The 19,141-nt window shown below is 44.2% G+C and overlaps 1 protein-coding gene across 5 annotated transcripts in view; it reads left to right on the plus strand.

Annotated features, from left to right (window-relative positions):
• The window catches only part of LOC146597951 (calcium-activated potassium channel subunit beta-2), a 153,939-nt gene extending 141,768 nt beyond the window's left edge, over positions 1 to 12,171 (plus strand). For all 5 annotated transcript variants that reach the window (XM_085301205.1, XM_085301206.1, XM_085301207.1 and 2 more), the window contains 2 exons: positions 2,737 to 2,932; positions 10,038 to 12,171. In XM_085301205.1, the coding sequence (XP_085157331.1) occupies positions 2,737 to 2,932; positions 10,038 to 10,322 (481 nt within the window). In that variant the 3' untranslated portion in view covers positions 10,323 to 12,171. The remainder of the gene's footprint in view (positions 1 to 2,736; positions 2,933 to 10,037) is intronic.
• The last annotated feature ends 6,970 nt before the right edge of the window (positions 12,172 to 19,141 follow it).

The raw sequence follows: 19,141 nt of genomic DNA on the forward strand, positions 1-19,141 counted from the left end.
ATGGTCACCCTCATCTCAGAATATCTGTCCCAGCTGTCTTCTTCTGGCTTTTTCCTTTTATTCTTTTCATTAAAATTTTATAATCTTTCCTTCGGTCAGTGCAGGTGTGATTCTACAGTTCCTTAACCAAGTATAAACTAGGCATAGCTGTAATGAAAGCAAGTTGAGTAATACTGGCATAAGTGAGGGAAGAATTAGATCCTTTGCTTGAAAAAACATTTTAGATTTGCCATAGTTTAACACGAGTTTAATTATAGCAGAGGAGTGATAAAAAGCTTTGGATCCTGCATATACTTCCTATCATGTAGTCTGGGTTGTATATATGTCCTGGGTTCAGCTGGTGTGCTGGACCCTGTAAGCTTCTAGGGCTTTGCTACTTGGCCGTTGCTGTGAAACCCAGGCAAATTCAGAAGAGACCAGCAAAAATATTTAGCAGCCTAGAGAATCAATGCACTTTCAAATGAAAAGTGTAGATTCATTTTCGGAAAGAAATCAAGCTGCTTTGTAGCATGTGGGTTAATACTTTTGTTCTAAAAAGTGAAATCCTACAGAAATATAGTAATTTGCTGAAAGTAAAAGATCATCTTTCATCATTATTGCACTACACTTAATTTTTCTGAGGCCTTCTCCAGCTTCCCTGTTTTAGAGCAGAAAGTTTGGCTGCTGATTCATTAGCAGTATTTGAAAGCAGTTTTGAAGCACCAGCCCTATCTAAAATCTACCCAAGACTGTAATAAGATTGTCAACAATGTTTTTTCTGCCCTGATCAGTGAAATTATGAGAATGAAAATGTGTAATTGTGGATCAAAACATTAGTCTGTCATGCCCAAAATCATACCCTGGCAGTGGTCAATACCTGGCATGCTTTGGCTCATCCACTCTGGACTTCTTAATTAGGCATACATGTTAAGTGCCTAAAATTAAATAGTACATATATCCTCAACTGTATCATTGGGGCAGAAGAATATTCCTTCTTGACCCTGCAACAAACAGGAAAAGCCATGATGCATGAGGATGATTTGTCTTGATTTCAGCATCTTATTTGTGTGATAAAAGTATTTATCCTTTTGTGAAATCCAGGCAACATTTAGATTTTGAAGACAGAAATCAAGTCCAGTTAGATATCTAAGAGCATATACATTCCCAGATTGCTCTCCCAGACCCTTTAGCAATATCAAGGCCAATTGCAGAGGCTGTCAAGGTCAAAACCACTCATTCAGAAAGATGATTTATACCATGAGCTATGTGAAAAACTGCCCAAAGATATGGAAACACCTATAAGGTATCAAATATTCCACCTTCTTACAAGTCTGTTGTAGATAGGTGTTAATCTGTTGCCTCTGTACCTGACTAAAACAGTGGTTAGAAAGGTAAAATTGAAGAAATGAGGAAGAAAAGCCAGGAGTCTTTGCTGTCACTTGTTTCGGCAGAGCCAGGACATCCACAGCCAGGTCTCCTTAGGGGTCCTTCTGCCTTACAGACAGCGACGCCCACCAGCAAAATACTGCCTGAGAAGAAAAAGAAGAAATCTTTTCACTTGATTTTCCTCCAGAAACCACAGCATAATTTAACAAAAATGTAAAATGTAATAAACAAGCTTAATTACTCCCGAAAGGAAATGCCAAGAGAATTAGTCAGAGATCTTTGATATCGCTTACCATCTACAGCTTTTTGTAGGCTTTGCTACCTGGCAGGCAGACCCTCAGCCCACCCCTTTCTTCCAGCTCCCAGCGAGGCTCGTGGGGGTCAGCGATAGCAGCAGGACGACTGCGCCGGGCTGCGAGCTCAGCAGCTGCGCAGCCTGCGCCTCGTATCGGTGCACGGCTGGGCACGGCGCGGCCCGCGTCCGCCGAGACTCGGGGCGGGAAGGGCGCGGGGCTGCAGGATCCCTGCGCTCCCAGGGAGGGCTAAAAGGGGAGCTGGGAGGTGAAACCGCTCCCCAAGCCCATAACGGGCACACAGGTGTCAGTGTCGTCCTTCCTGTTGCTCCTGTCCCGGAAGAAAATATAGCTGTAGATTTCTGGAAAACAAACAAGAAATCCAAGTGAACGTTGTCAGGATGTATCTAGGCTCCATCATCATCAGTTTTGGGCTCTGATGAAAGTGAGAGAAGCTAAAATTCTCCAACATTATTACATCAGCTGATTTAGCGCATTGAAAAACCTAGTGAGTTGTCACTAGAACAAGCCTTTCCACGGATAGAGTTGCATGAGTTGTATCACTTGTACATGGGTGTGTGGATAAGTATATGAATATGCATACACTGGTAATAGAAAGCTGTCCTCAAAGCCGCCTTTTTGAGATGAACTGGACTTTGTGGTTAGCAGTTGAGTCTCGGTTCAAGACACCCCATCACAGTGTGCTATGTGCTTTATACTCTCCCTTGGGCACACTGCTCAGTTTTCTTCTGATTTTTCTGTTGACTACCTTTAATCTCAAATATACCTTCTCCAGATTAAAAATTCTAGTCCCCTTCTCATGAATATGTGGACATAACATATGTGAATTGCATATTTTTGTGCCAAAGACACAAATTTTAAGTACTACAGAATAATACACCCCATCTGTGATATGTGACTTGTACTGAGAAAGTCCAGCTGCTGCTCCAAAGCCCAGCCAAATATCCCCTCTCCTGCAAGGTGCCCACGGGTGTATCCTTGACAGCAGCCCTGGTCTGCATTCAGTGCTCATTGCCCATTCTTGCCATGCTCTAACATTTCTTTTTTTTCTACTTAGTGTCTGGACGGAAGAGGCTCAGTGCACGCTTCTCAACGCATCCATCACAGAAACCTTTAACTGCTCATTTAGCTGTGGTCCAGACTGCTGGAAAATCTCTCAATACCCCTGCCTACAGGTGTACGTTAATCTCACGTCTTCTGGCCAAAAGCTTCTACTCTACCACACTGAAGAAACAATGAAAATTAATTCTGAGGTAGGAGCATGGGACAAATTTTCTTCTTCCACGGGTTTCTGGAGGGCTGCTCACCCCACTATAGCCATTATTCCTGTTGAAGCAGTATAAGGCTTCCAGCTCTGACTTCCTTGGTAAATGTGGAACAAAGAAAGCAGAAATCAGTGCGTGAACTGAATTCTCCATGTGCCTTCTGTGGGTTGGACTGTCCCTTGTGCTCGCTGGGTGTCCCATGATGGGGGACAGCACAAACAACTGCTGTCCCACAGCCCTCAAATTCCAGTCAGACTCAGGCTCCATCATCAAGCTCTCTTGGGGAGATCCCTGCCTAGAAAAACCCTACAAGAGTGGAAGTAAACCCCTGAGCCTGCACTGGGGTAGGACTGTGCAGAGCTGTTTGCTAGGGAGCAGAGCCTATGGCATCATCCCACCCTGGAGCACGGCTCGTCCCATGTGGGGCCGTGTTTTCCTAGCCCAGGGCTGGCACCTGCCCCTGGCCTGCAGCAGCTGTGGTTGCTCTCCACCTCCTCGTCCTTTGCCAGCACAAACAGCATTTCACAGACGCAAACAAGTGGTTGAGCCCTCATCACGCACGTGTTCTAGGGGAGCTGCAGACAAGTCACTTCCCATTTGGGTATGGCTCTGCATTATGTTTTAACACCTCTAGCAATGTATGTGGAACATCTGTTGTGGTGAGACTAGAAATGGCCTTATTACTGTGGGGCCAAGCATGGCGACAGGGAGAAACAGAAGTCCCCATAGCTAACAGCAGACATGTCTCTGTCTGGGTGTCTGCTGACAAATTTGGTGCCCAGAGCTCCAGCACGGTCAGCTGTACCGCCAGGATCAGGACACACAATTCATCCCTATGGGTGGCACAAGGATGCTCATAGTCTGCCAGAGACTGTCAAAATAAAAAGGGTAGTATAAAAATGAAAGGCCTAGTTTCTGAGCTTATATAAATTAAGGAGACAGCCAATCTTTCTTGCACAATTTCTCTGGTACCAGACATTGAAATAAAATTTATTTTTAACACATCTCCATTAAAAAAAAAAAAAAAAAATCCTCTCTCTGCTTCAGCAAGTGTAAAATCCGACGTAACTTGATCCAGGTGGGATTGAGGCAGCTCATGTCTGGAGGCTATAATGAACGTAGCGATGCACAGAAGGCGCCGCTTCCGCCGGCCTACAGTCACAGCTGTGCCGGTGACGCAGTGCTGCGTGCATCACAACCGAGGCAAGCAACCGCCTGCTCGCAGGTGGCTGTTCGCTTCCTTGGCGCGGCAGGACGCTGTGGACCGGACTGCTAAATGTCCCTGTCCCCACCTCCTCTCCCTCGCACTTGCAGTGCCTGGGTGCAGAAGCCTGCAAGCTGCAGCGACCCCGGTTGCAGCTCAATCAGTGAGATTTCCAAGCGCCAGATCTGCATTAACCACCTGGTTCTCCAAGGTCACTGAGCCCCAAACTATAGGCACCTGGCAAAGCGCAGTCCATCACCGCGCAGCACGGGTTCGGGCTGCCGACAGCGTAACCTACTGTGTTTCTATTTACGGGAGCAGCTCGGCAGACCAAATTGCTTCTGCTTATTAAGATGAAGTGATATCAAAATTAGTCAAAGCACTGACTGGTTTCACCGGGCCAGTTATTCTGCTGGATAATTAACTCCTGTGGCTGGTGTGCAAAGTCCTCTGGCGCCAAACTGCGAAACGAAGAGCGGTGTCGTCGCCTCCCCTTCCAGGTCGGTGGTAATGCAGAAAGGAGACACTCAGCCTCCATCGCTGTAGTCCACCGGCAGGACAGACTTAACTTGCTACCGGTGAAGAAGCAAAATCCAGTGACATACCTGCCACAGTTTGATTAAAACAGATCAGGTCAGTCTCTGTCCTCCAGTGGATTCAAATAAACCAAAAGATTCAGCATAAATCTCCAAATTCTGCTACTGTTTGCCAAAATCAACTGTGAAATTCCCCCAGGCACGGCCTCCTCTTAATTTAATGTAGGCACGGTCAATCCTTCTCCAGCCCAAGGTTGCTTTACAGGTTAAGCGCTGCTCTCAGGAGGATTCCTAGGTTTTCCTGATGTGCTGCTGGCTACGTGCTCTGAATCCAAATGCAGTTTCCAATGGAGCTTGGCCCTTGATTGTAATGTCTATAAAATACCTGGCTTCTCACTCCTGGCTGGAATTAACAGAGACTCCAGATGCCAGCGCACTCCGACCGGCACAACAAATCTCGTCTCTCCGCTCCGGAGGCCCTGTCCTCCGCACGGCTCCATAGCAGTATTTTCCATGCAGTATCCAGGACAGGCGCCTGCGCGGGCAGCGAGGCAGCGGTTACCGCTGAGGTCAGGGACCATCTCAATTAACCAGTTATCGGTATTCCCGCTGCTTCCTTCCCTGCTTTGTCATCCGTCTCTGCTGAGAAACTGAAATATTGTTCCCAGAGAGCAGTGAATGCAAACTAAGGCTGATGCAGGATCGCAAGGCACAGGATACACACCAGCAACCTCGGAGCAGCAGCATGAGCCTCAGGTGGCTCCCGAACGTCCTAGAGATGCTTGCGCTCACATCCTGTCACAAGCATCTTCGTTACGGAAGGACCGTAAGGACCTAAGTTGGTTACGTTACGTAAGGACCTAAGGTGGTGCAGGCAATCGGGGAGACGTCTGCGGCCCCTCRTCCTGCTCTTGGGTGCAGAGCACCCTCACGCAGGCCCGCTCCCTTCACAAAGCCTCGCAGGTCTCTGCAGGAGAGCTGGAATGGCACTCAGACCCCATTTCAGGGCCTGGGTGCTCAGGATTTATCGTATTTTTAATGCAGTCACAGTGCCTAGGGCTGGAGAAAAATAACAAGATATTTTCCAGACAGACGAGTGGGTTCAGAGCATCCTGGACATCTTCTGTGCAATGTTCACTCTTTTTCTGCTCAGTCTCTATGTGCAGCCCGGCACTCCTTCCCTGCATGATTTCCCGTGCTCCTGGTACTTCCCTCCTTCCACCTACTCCTATGTCAGAGGTCTACATTTCTTTCTTTTCTCCCTGGGAAAAAAAAAAAAAAGAAAAGAAAAGAAAGAAAGAGAAAAACACCATACCCTGTGTCACTGAGCTCTAACATTACTGGCAGTGTTGCAGAGAGCGGCCAACACGAGCAACCTTCAAAAGCTCAGCATAACCCTGCCAACCTTTCCATCCCACGGCTCATCACCCAGCACGCAGAGCAGCATCCGCAGCCCGTCTCTCTCCCCTTCTCGCCACCAGCTCTGATTGAAGGAAATGCACTTTGATTTTAAATGATGATTAATCTAGAAAATGGCTATCTAAACTAGCTGTCTTCCCAAGAGTAGGTGTGGTTTATATTGAGATATACAGTGTACGGTTGTCGGTCTCCAGTCAGGATCAGTGGGAAGTAAGCGATGCCAGTCAAGCTGCTTGAATCTTTCCCAGAAAACACACAAGATTTTTCATGCCTTTTCATTGCTCTCACTGTGCATACTTTATCTCTAGCCTTCAAGACAAGCACAGGCTCTTGTCAATAACACAACCGCAGCAGCTTAAATGCTTTCACTGCTGCACTTCTCTTTTCAACTGTTAGATGCTGTAACAGCCTCTGGGGAAAGTAGATTGGACCAGTGTCCCCTTGCTCTCAGACCTCTGAGCYAGTGTGTCATGCTGAGGAAGGGCTGCGGTATTTAAAGCAGTTCTGAAGTCCTCATTCTCATCTCATACTAGATCACTTTGTGTAACTTCACTGACTCAGTGAAGCTGCTTCCGTGCTGGATGTGCTGGAGCTCCATCCTTGGAGATATTTGTAATTWGGCTGGACAAGTCACTGGGCAACCTGACTACTGGCCCTACATTAAGCAGGGTTCTGAACCAAGCAGCCTGTACAAACTATYCAAACCTTTAAACTAGGGAAGTTGAGCTGGAATATCTTATGACAAGTCCTTTTTTTTGCTTTCTAGTATGTCCTTCTAATCAGATTGCAAAAAACATAAGAGTCRCTTTTCACACGTCATATCTCAGAATCCTTAATGGAGGTAGAGATCCAGACATTGTTTACTTTCAGGTTTCTATGTGTTTGACAATACAGAAGAGTAACAAAAYAGCATAGATTTAGTAGTCTAGATTCACCAATATAGTGTAAGAAGTATATATACTTCTATATATACATTTTATATATATATATAGAAATGCCATATATTGAAGTAAACTAGATGAAGATACAAACAAAGAAAACACTCAGAACATCTCATTATCGGTACCTGCTGTCTTCCCTGCCAGTGTCCTGCCCAGCACAACAGATGCCAGCAAAAACAAAGCCAGCACGGTGTTACCCTCCAGCTCTCGCTAGAAAAGCTATGTCCTGGAAGGAGGCCACCAGCACCTCGTGACCACAGCTTAACATGCACGGGCGYTTTAGGAGTGTGTCCTTGCACTGAGGACTAGGACCCCCTCAGAGCTGAGCAGAGGCGCAGTGAACAGCCACGAGCTCAGAAGAATAGGATGAGGCAGTTAGGACGTGGAGTAAAGGGAACCCGTGTCTTATAGACTGGGTAAAAGCCTATAGCAGGGGGAGAAATRTCCCAAGCACCAGGAGCCTGGCTCACTGACAAAATATATCAACCTCTCTTGCACAATTACCTTTAATAGCTTAGGGTTTTTTAAAAAACTTGCTTGCCACTCACAGCCTAGCTAGCCTGACGTAGCTGGTGTCGCCAGTGTTAGGTATAACGAACTACAATTCAAGTTCTGCTTGGGTCTCGGGTCTCCGGAGGATATGCTCAGACYTGCAGGAAGTCAGACCTTCCCACTGCACTCTTGGGATGTTTCACAGACTTTGAGTCTAGGAATCTGTCATCGCTTGGGCTTTTATGTGCCTGCAGTTTTCTGTTGCTGGGGGGAAGGGTTGAACTTCAGCAAAGAGTAGCCAAGTCCTCATTTAATCTCCTCACTCAGCCATGTAACAGTTGGGACTTCAAGCAACAAAAATGTATAGCACCAAACTTGCAAAAGGAAAAACAAAAACTGAGCTGGAAATAGTACAGATAGGACAGTGGCAATGTACAACTTAGTAAAAGAAATTGAGGTGCGGCACTGAAAAATTCCTCTACTTATTAGAYTATGATATATTAAAGAGTAGGAGGGACTGGAAGAGGGCTTGTGGCTCTGGACGTTTAAGACAAAGCTGGGCAGAGTACAAGAGAATAGCCTGGAGGGAGCAGTCCTGCACCAGCAAGGGGATGGATGAGATATGACCTCTCTGAGATTTTTCATCTCTAATTTCTAGAGCTCTATGAAATATTCATAATGGAAGYGCTGACATGCTCTACCCTTAATGCTACAGTCTGCTAATGCCAGACTATCTCTGCTGTGCTTCAGATCACATTCCCAGCTAATAAACTTGCCAATGGATCAATCAAATCCTGTTATGCGGTTAATCCTTTGATCATTATTAGGGCTAGAGATTTGTCGCAGTACGTTATGAAAAGTCATGGCACGGTCATGAAAAAGAACCGAGGGACATTTATGGAGTTTATACATTGAAACAATAATAATGAAAAGCCATGGGTCACATTATTTTAATCAAAAAGTCTTCTTTCCTTTGCAAAACTCACTTTCTCTCATTAAATTATCTAAAGCTATTTTAGCTGCTCACCCAGTAGAAGTACAGTCAGCCATACAGCAACGCAGCCAGGGGACTGCAGCAGGGGACCTTTGATCAGCCCAYCACTGCAAGCGAGCAGCGATCTACTTGGTCCCTCTGCATGTGCTCAAGGAGAAGTCACACAACAGATTTCCCACCTGTCCTTAAGCTGTTCTTGCCTAGGTAGAGAATTTAATCAAAATCCTATTCAAGTGTGTGATAYTTTCAGGTGTGGAGGCAGGAAACTATTTAAAAGAGGGGAGGGAGCAAAGGGCCCTGGACTGTGCTATTAACTCCCCTTCCAGATTAGCAGCAGCGRTGGCAAATTCAGGTGTTGCCACGCTGCGCTGAAGTCTGGATGGCCGTCCGGCAGGGCACCTGACAGCACTGGCACTTTGAAGGGAATGGTCAGACTAGCCCGGAGTCTCCAGCCTACAGATTTCATGGAATATCTTCAACTCATGGACTCTATAAACTAGCTTTCTTAATTAGCTCATTTCTAGCATTCCCTGGAAACGTTTGAAACCCATGAAACAAACCCACTGCGTAGCAAGTCTCCCAGCCTTGTCCAGGGCTCTCTCTTCGAAGCACAAGCTGTGCGGGGTTTCAGGCAGGTGGTTTCTGAAGGTAAAGGAAGTATTGCAGCAGCTTCTTGCTGGCATCTGTATTCAGGACTGGCTCTCCTCCTGGGTTCTTCTTGCTTCTTTCTGAAGCAAGACACCACTGCAGAATTACCTTTGTGCCCTTACACATTAGTTAGGAACTGCACTAGCTAAAGCCATTCCCAAATTTTTTAGTCTCTATGACCAAGACTGACATTCAAGCAACATCTTCAGACAGAGTGAATTGTTTCATTACTCAGTGGTCAAAGAGAAGACTAAGAGCCACCCAAGTAGCCAGGCTGATCTTCAGCTAGAGGTTGAATAGAAACTTTCTGGGACGTCAGTGGAGAAAATCTATGTTTTGTCTCAGACTTCCTACATGACCCTAACTGAGGTATTTCTCTCAAAGGAAAATTTGTATAAAAGGTTGGCCTTCCTCTCTATGAGTCAACTCTTTTGCCCACTATGATCATTTTGATTATCTACAAGTGAGATCTGAACTACCAGATTTGTATTTACAGACAGGCAATTACCCATCTAAATGCAAGAATATGCATGCCACTTCAGATGAAGAGGTACTTCATCAGTTCCATTTCTGCATGTATAAATTAATAGTAGTAATAATATATTCACCTATCTCATGAGGCTGCTGTGCAGATTAAGGCACTGATGTTTGTACGGCACTTGGAGACTCTCCAACAGGAAATTCTGTAGATGTGCAAAATATTGAGTTTTGTCTATGATAAATTTATTACTAGCAGTAATAGCTATTAGCACTCTTATTATGAAAACCATAATCATCTTGAGATTTTCCTKCTTACCACCTGAAAACAGACATTGTATCTGGTTTGGAAACAYATTTTTTCCCTCTGATTTCTTCCCAGTGCTCATACATACCTAAGTGCGGCAAGAATTACGAGGAATCCATGTCGCTTGTGAATGTTGTAATGGAAAACTTCAGAAAGTACCAACGCTTCTCCTGCTTTTACGACCCCGAAGGTGTTCAGAAGAATGTGATATTAACTAAACTGTACAGCTCCAACGTGCTGTTCCACTCCCTCTTCTGGCCCACCTGCATGATGATCGGTGGGGTCGCCATCGTCGCTATGGTAAAGCTGACTCAATACCTTTCCCTTCTCTGCGAGAGAATCCAAAGGATCAATAGATAAGAACAACAACTTCTCTGAGATGTATTTACAGCTAAAATACTGTTTTCTCATTCTTCACCAAAGAACCTTAAGTTTGTAATGTGCAAGTCTGTTATAACTTCCTTACTATATTCTTATAAGTAGAGCAATAATGCAAAAGCTGTTCTATATGCAAACATGATGTTATTATTATGCAGACAACAGAAAAAAAAACTACTGTTTTGTGTTGACCGTCTATATGATCTTGTTTTACGCTGAGACTAGTACTTCTTTCTTTTCTACAGCCAGAGTAGGGCTCAGTGTGATCATTTGCCAAGCTTAGTCAATGAACACATTGACATTTTCAGTGTAAAGGATTCTGGGGAAAATTCACCCCTGGACTAAGGGCAGCAAATGACTTGTGCACCACTTAGGTCTCACGTCTCACTCAGTCCATGCAATAGATCCGTGGTTTTATTTTTATTATTACTATTGGCTGCAGGGAGTAGAAGCACAGAACTGACAGCTGTCTGTGAGCAGAGGGCACAGAATAGACATATTTTGAGGCCAGCAGAAGCAGTAATAGTATTTTCAGCCTAAGCAGAACTGAGTGGTGCTTTGGATTAGCTTCCTCAGTTCAGAAGTAAATTTGACCCTATGGTGTTTAAGGTCTTTTGCAAAACACTTATTTTATTTAGTGTTACATTTTTCYTGTGTCTTATCAGCAGCATCTTTGTCACCTACAGAAGCTGTAGCCAAAAAACAAAACCACCTTGTTCCATTTTCTTACTCCAGTCTGAGCCCTATTGATGGAGATGGGACCAGAACACCTTATGTAAAGGTTTATGACTCATTTGTCTTGTATTTGCTACCATATCACTGTAATGAAAAAAATAACACAACCAGCTATTTTTTCATTTTTTACTTCCAACTATTTTAGATTTTTTTACTTGATATATATATAAATATATATATATAAAGATAAAGCTATATTATATCTAGTTGTGTACTGGAACTTGATTATGGGGTTTTTTCTTTGTTTTTACCAACCAGAAAGTGAGCAGTATAACTCATGCATTTGTAACCTTCAGCCTTGGATAATATCATAACACAGAGGAGCAGCACTGCAGGATCTTATCCAATATTCATGATGTTGTTTCAGTCAAAAGTCTCTATTGCTGTGACATCTGAATGGACAAAAATCTCATCCAAACTTATAGGTCTATTACCTAAATTGTTAGATAATAATCATATTGCTTCTGGAAATCTCTCCTGACCTTAACTCAACGTGCAGTGCTGGCTGAAGTGAATTTTTGATTTAAAAGGCCCAGGTGCAATGAGTTTTTGGAAAAATTGAGGTTCAGACTAATATGTTTTCCTGTTCCTCAGATATTTACAGTGGGGATTTTTCCAACATAACTCCATGAACACTACAGTCACAATTCTTGCATAATTTATTTTTACTCCATTCTTCAAAGCATTTCCTCTTATGTTATATTTTGAAGGTACCTCTCCGTTGTTTACTTCTCACTTAGCCCGAAGGACAAATGCAAGGCAACCTCTATGAGTACTCTGCAAACTACAGGCATATTTGAAATAAGACAATTTTTTCCCCCTCAAAAAGCCTGCAAAAGAAGAAAGCAAGTATTCTGCCTCATTCATCTATATATAAGTATCTTTCCACAATATAGCATTAAAAATTTCCAGAAGTTACAAAACTTTACACGTCATGCAAGTGTAACGTGAGCTGTAAAAATGAGTTCTCAGCAGTGAAAATGAATCTGCAATCTTGTAATCAGTAGTATAATTTTCCTTAAGTAAATAAATTCCTGGAGGAGGGTGGGGGTATAACCTGGGCTCCAAAAATATGTAATAAATATATTCAATTAAACCTTCCAGATTTCACTATCTTCTGCCTTCAGATCTGCCATGTTTCATCAGACTTTTCTTTGCAGCTTGGTTTGCCCAGAAGTCAGAAGTGCTGATGCAACAGGGAATTCATAAATTTTGTTTGTAACGTGTTTGTTTATTAGTCTGCAGGATGTGCCGAAACCATCACCAGCGAGTCTCCCGCTGTCACCAAGCAAACAGAAAACAAGTCCCTCYCCCCCGCCCCGGGCGGCAGCGTGGCAGGGGAGGACGGCAGGAGCCGCGCTSTCTACCCCAACCCACGTCAGCGTGCTGCGGCACCGAGCCAACGTCCCGGCGCTCCYGTGCCGCGATGGGTAGAGCAACGTTAGCAGCGTCRCCGTGCAGGCACGCRGGGCATTAATTGCCTAGCTTTCACRCRGTACTCAGCTATGRMGTTCTCCRTGTTGCAAAYGCTCGTAGCTATTACAAAAGYGTATTCTGAGCGGGTTGGTCAAAGCTGGAGGTATCTAGGTTAGGCCCTCAGAGTCCCACAGCCAAGACATCTTGACCCATTTCTGGGCTCGTGCAGCCCAGGAGGCTCCACAGTGCATTTYGTTCCCTTACCAAGTTACTGTTTTCCCTCCCAGCAGAGCGGTTTGGGTCTGTGCTCAGAGGTGCCGTCGAAATCACCCCTCGCCCATCCAGCACCYCAGGACCCTCAGCACGGTCACAAACGTTGAAGAAAAGGATCGTGCCGTCAATTTTGTTTCACGAATCMAGAACTACCCAAGACTACTAGCAAGGAACTGCGATAACAGAGCAGCTTTTTCACAAGCTCATTGCCRCTAACGTTGGCCATTTACATGATGATTTATAGGGCCTGTGATACCGTAGCTCTTTGGCTGTGCGTGTGACATTTGAGGTGCCYGCATTTGTGCATTTTGTTTCTAGTGACAGGAAAGCTGATCGGTTTTGACATTTACACACCAAACGCTGCTTTCAATATGTTGCCCCATAAACATTTTGCCCACGTTCCTGCGGGTGAAACATCTTGACGCTGTTGCAGTCTATAATCATTTTGTTGACATTAACAGAGAGATCTGTGGGAGAGCAAAATAACTTGAGTAATTGGATGGAGCGAGGTAAAACAATAATTTTAAAGGGAATTATTCGTCTGATCACTAGCACAGTTAACCCCCTACTGAAACATCAGCATTTCAAATACGATTTTGACAACTCCTGCTGCCCCAGAGACAGCATGCATTTCGGACAGGATATTAGTCTGCGCTATTTCTTTCTCCACCTCCATTTTAAAATCACTTTTATCCTCTGCAGAAGGAACCGGTATTCTTGTAGGCAACTCAAAGGAATGAGTAATATCCACACATACACGCTCCATTTGCATAGCTTCATCAGTAAAATTCAGTGATCAGACAAATCTACTGTAATTCAGCAATTCCGAGCCTGACTCTGCCTAGCAAAAACGTTTCATCTCCTAATGTCTCAGCTAGGCACCTGGGATGGAAGTGAACAACTAACAGCCARGAAGTGCAGTGAAACCTCTGAATGCAAGAGCACCAAATGAAAACATAGGTGCAGTATTCTGCAGGATCACGAGCCTACTGACAGGYACCCTTGCAGGATTTGAAGCATGCATAAGCAAGCTCTCCGGGTGCCAAATTCATATGGCCTTTTAATAGTTATTTTCTTAATTATTCATGCCAGGTCTTATTTCTATTCTGGAAAATCTAAATCTGAAACTAAAGTGTGAACATCGCTGCTGTAATTCTCTGAAACTTGGCACATTGCAGCAGACCTACTAAATGTCATCAGCTAGGACAACAGAGAACTTATTTTGGTTTCACTTTTCTAAACGATGAGACATCGCTTTTATCTCACAAAATGTACCCAAAGTGCAAACAGTGGGAGTTTGAGGTGAATACAGAAAACAGGAACGAGGGCCAAGGGAGTAAGAGAGCTTCCTAATCTCAGTAAGATCCAAAATACGGTAATTTCAGACTTGAGGGACGGAAAGGGAACACATTCCCCACACGTGCCCAGAGATGCTGCTGGCTTCGCGTCGCATGTCCCTGCTGCCGGGACCCAGGGCTGCACCAGCCCCACTGGGCACTCTGCTCTCAGCCCAGACAAGCTCAAGGGAAGACAACAGTGAGAAAAGCAATGGTTTGTACAAGCCTGGTCTAAGCAAAATCCTGCACCAGTTTGGCCATGAGAGCTGTGGCCTTATATCAAGGCGACTCTACTCCTACTTCTACAGGGAATGGCAATTTCTGTATAATAGCACCTTAAAACTGGAGAGTTAATTTCCCTTCTCACACAGTAATACTCATATTAATATAGCTCTAACCATTCAAATGGATTGAACCAATATCTTTGCAGCAATAGTCTAGAAATCTGAGCGTGATAGCATCAGCTCTCCATTAGCTGCTCYACTCACCATCTGTCAAAGACTTGGTACAAACCTCACTTTTCCGCTCCACTGAACACCCTGGAGCACGTCACTTTCTAGTACTCAGTTTTTCAGGAAAAGATAAAATAAAATAAAATCACATGCAGTTTGTGGTGTACCCAAACATTTCACAAACGTATAAAATTTCACCAAATTTTTTGGTTGTGGAGGAGAGCAGGGGAAAACATCAGTTGTCAATATTTTGAAAACAAGTTTTTCAGTTTGAATTGATGTTGCTTCTTAAAACTCAAGTTTTAGTGGGGGGTCTTTTTTTTTTCTTTTGGGTAGGAAAGTTTGAAAAGCAACCATACTGGTTCCCCGATATGAAACAAAACCATTGGCAATTGCTTGGTCCACTGCACATTTTGAACTTTTTCTTTTTTTGAGGCTGACCTAGGGCAGATTTCTTTTCTTCTGTTTTTCTGAACTGACAGCAAACTGCAAAATCGGTTGGTCACACAGATCTAATCACTAGCAGCTCGGGTAGGACTCCAGCGAGGGTCGAACGATCGCCGTTTCATACATTACTGACYGTTATTATAAGTAAAGCTAAGCTGCTGTCTTGAAAAATATAGCACACTACTGAACTGGAAGACAACAGGAAGGAGAAAAGGCGCGTTTGTCGCTTGCTGTTAGCTGCTTGTGATGCAGTAACGCGCTGGATCAGCAATTCACGGGCCAGACACAGTGCACCAGGACCGCCGCCGTCCCCGACGGCCCAGCACTTGCGGTGCCAGCTCTCCCAGAGCGCGCCTGGATTTCCTCTCCTGGGCATGGRCGTACCTGCTGAAGACATCACTGCTCACAGGGAGCACACTCATGCACACATACTCAAGCATGTATTCAACAAAATCAGCATCTCCTGACCCSCAGCCCTGAGCTCCAAAGCACCTGGTTCATCACCAAGATCATCACCGACACAAACCTGCAGTAAAGGACCAGCCTGTATCCCCACTGGGGCTGGTGCCTGTAGCAGAGGTTCAACTCTGGCTGATAGCTCCTCCATAGCAGCCTGATAAGGAATTTCACTAAATTGGATTCTGCTGTTATGGGTTGGGTTTTAATTTTTCTTTTTTTTTTTAATCAGAAAAAGCTGACACTTTCAACTAAAACATTTCACACCATTCTCAACACAACCTCCTTCAAGAAAGGTATTTTCTGTGCAGGTGATCTTGCAGAAACCAGGAGATYGTTCACCGTGGGAGAGATGAGGCTCACAGGTCAGGAGACACAGCCTCAAGCTGCTGCATGAATACAGCAGGGCCAGGCCCGACCCCCAGGTCTCCRTGTCCAGCAGAGCCCTTTGCACATCCCGAGGCTGGCTGCCCTGAGCTCCGTCCTCTTGCTTTTGAGAAGAAATTAGAAAATTTGGAAATCTAGGAAGTGGGAAAAAAAGAGAAAATATACGTTTCTTCCTGAGGCAGAAAAAGCACTTGAATCTTGATATCTCAGAAAGAGTTAGAGGCTGCTATAACTTTTAATTACCTGATGCTGTTCTTCAGTTTGTGCTTGGAAACATATTTAAAGTTTTCAGAAAAACCTGAGGCCTCAGGTCTAGACCAAGCTAGCAGCCTCTCTTTATCATTATTGGTTTGATCGCCGTGATAACAAGCCATTAATAAATCCACTAAATCTCTAGGACACAGCAAACAGCTCTTGCGCGTGCACCTCCCAGGGTTTGAACTGCCTRAAAGCAATCGCAGTGAAACAGGAGCGGCGGTTGCCTCACTTGCTACCCAGCAAAGTTGCCTCCAGCCATTTGTTAGCTCCTCTCCAAACAGTTTTTCAGCAGAGACTTGCAATTGCTGACTTTAAAAGAAATCTCATTTCACAGAGGATTTTGCCCCCTTTAGAATGATCTTAAAAGTTCTGTTAAAAAAACAAAAGAAAAAAAAAGTAAATGCTGCCAGGTGAATTCACACTGGTTTTCAAAATGAATCAGATTTATTCAACACATTTTTCAGCRTTTGGAGGACAGAACTCTCCAAACAAGCCTGTACACTTTTCATTTTTAGAGTTTTTTCATATGGGTAGCTGGCAGTTGAACATATATTTTTAACTGAACAATATTTTGGGGAGGGGCAAAGGGCAAAGCTTTTTATTAGCTAGCAATTTATTGTAGGATAGAAGGTAAGAGGCACTCACTCTAAAATGCTCTGCAGACTCCAAACTCCACTCATACCAAAGGATCAGCATTTTCAGGCAAGACAGCAGCAAATGACTCAAAAGCTATATAAAAGTGGGGAATTTCAGCAAAACACAGCAAAAGCCTTATTGTCCAACGCACAGTTAAAGGTTTGTTTACCTCAGAAGTTCAAGAAAAATGGGTGAAAAGTAAAAGCATCCCCCAGAAGGTGTCAAATATTTATAAAGCAGCCAGATTTATGAGAGCAGATAAGACAGGTTCTTTCAGATATTGCACACCAGGGATCAGCCACTGCAGTAGGTGGTAAAGAATTTTTGATGACTTTTTCTTTCAGGAGAAAAAGAATGGCAGGAAATGAGAAAATGCTGATGGATCAAATGGAAATGGAGTATTTTCCATCCATCCTGTTTCTAATGTATTTCAAGGAGAAAAAAAAGTTAGAAAGCGACTGAAATGCTGTTTTTGTCACTTCATTGACCCAAATCTGCATCATTTTTAAATGCAAACCTCCTTTTTGTTTCAAAAGTTACATTATTTTGTTTTGGAAAAAATCCAAGGACAAAAATTTGAACCTTGAAATTGAGTGATCTGCCACTATGCCACTGAGCTCTTCATATTGACCCAACTTTTTTTTTTTTTTTAGTTAGCAAAAAAATTAAGATTTTAATTTTTCATCCCAGATGCAAGATACGATGTAATTGTAAAAATGCTCCCACCACAGCTCCGACTTATATCTTAAAGAAAAGGAAGTGTCTCCCAGAGTAGGCTTTCTAACATACTGTGCAGTAACGTACATGAGGAAGGCAGAACGTATGAGCACCTCTCCCCCTAACCTCTCAGATGTGGTTGTTCTTTTGCGTAACTGCAAATATTATTCTACTTTCAATTACAAAGCACTTAATATCCAGCCACCCGCACATTCACTCTAGATCAAAAGAGAAGAAYCTATTGTATCCGAAGCCTGCCAGGCAGCTTCGGACTCAAAATACAGTGGGGAAGAAGGAAAAGCGCTTTGAAACACCTCCACGTGGAAGGTACTTGTGGTTTTAATCACTGTGCACCTAAGCTCTGTTATATTCAGCCCAGATTAAGTAGGAAGCAAAGCACAGTGACTAAGCAGGAACACCTTTATCACTCCCCTTAGAAGCAAGAGTTCAAAGTCATTAATACAGCCAGACAGCTGAGSAGTGTAACGGGAGTTGGTTGAAACTGCAGCAGGCTGCAAAACCCAACTTGGAGGGAGTCCTGGTGTAATTAGACCTTGCTTCCTCTTGCACAACTTTACCATATGCTTAAAGACAAGTGGGAAAGCAAGCTAGTACCACCTGCCGTGCATTTCCCACCACCAGCTGCTCTTTCCTCCTCAGCACATGCTGACTCCCACCCCTGCAAGTGGGATTGCTTGGTCTCAGCCTCCAAGTATTAGACATTAACTCCCCTCCCTGCACAAGAAAACACGGGCCAGAAACCTGTCACAGAGTGTCATTTTGTACCATCTGAACTACAGCCTGGAAGCCCTATCTGTCTGCGGTTTCTATTAAACAGCCCCCCAGGAAAGAGCGAGAAAGCATGCGAGGGGAAAGACAAAGAGCAAAAGTTAGTAAGAAAGATGTTCTGCTTCACTTGGCAGAAGCAAGGCTCATCTGCTTCCACGTCAGGCTCTCCCTGAGCAGGAGCTGCTCGGAGGAAACTCACCCCGCACACCGCAGCCGGGCAGCGGGGGGGTGCTGGAGTCAGATTAACCRAGACAGGCCCATACACCTAGCCCTCCACCTGACAACTGTCACGTCTCCTGCTGATGGACCAAGTCCCTTGAGACGCGTTCAAAGGAAAAGCCAAGGCAGCAAAACTGTGGTGCACATAGCATGTGCTATTCGGAAATAAGGCTCAAGATTTTTAGTTCGTAAGCGTAAYGCGTGGCTCTTTCAGCAGCTCTGCTTCCCAAGGAATAGTGATTATTAGTCCCACTGAACTGCATGCTAAACACTTCAAGTACTCAGTATGAGAAACAAAATTCAAAAAGAAAAATTTCTGAGGCAAGAAACTACCCAGTCTGGACRTCTGACCTTGTTCCACTGAGCCAGTAATTTCAAACAAATCAGGATTCCAGAGTCCAGCTAATGAATTAATGTGGAAAGCAAGAACTTTACACATTCCTTCATACCCAGTTTGGGATGGCATAATGAATTTCCCAGGAATCTCCATGCCAAAGGGTTCTTTTCCAGGCAAATCTYAAAAAAGACATTGCCAAAAGTTGCAATGGAAAAATTTCCAGCACAATTATACTGGCCTGAAGGGTCTACCACCTCCAGAACTGCTGATGATTTTTGCTTCTGTTTGTCTATGACAACTTGAAAATAGACCTGCTCCTCTGCAGTGCAGAGCAGGTAGCAT

Source organism: Rhea americana, unplaced genomic scaffold (assembly GCF_003343005.1).
Source record: "Rhea americana isolate MKP2758 unplaced genomic scaffold, rheAme1 scaffold_174, whole genome shotgun sequence".
In the NCBI taxonomy this organism is placed as follows: domain Eukaryota; kingdom Metazoa; phylum Chordata; class Aves; order Rheiformes; family Rheidae; genus Rhea; species Rhea americana.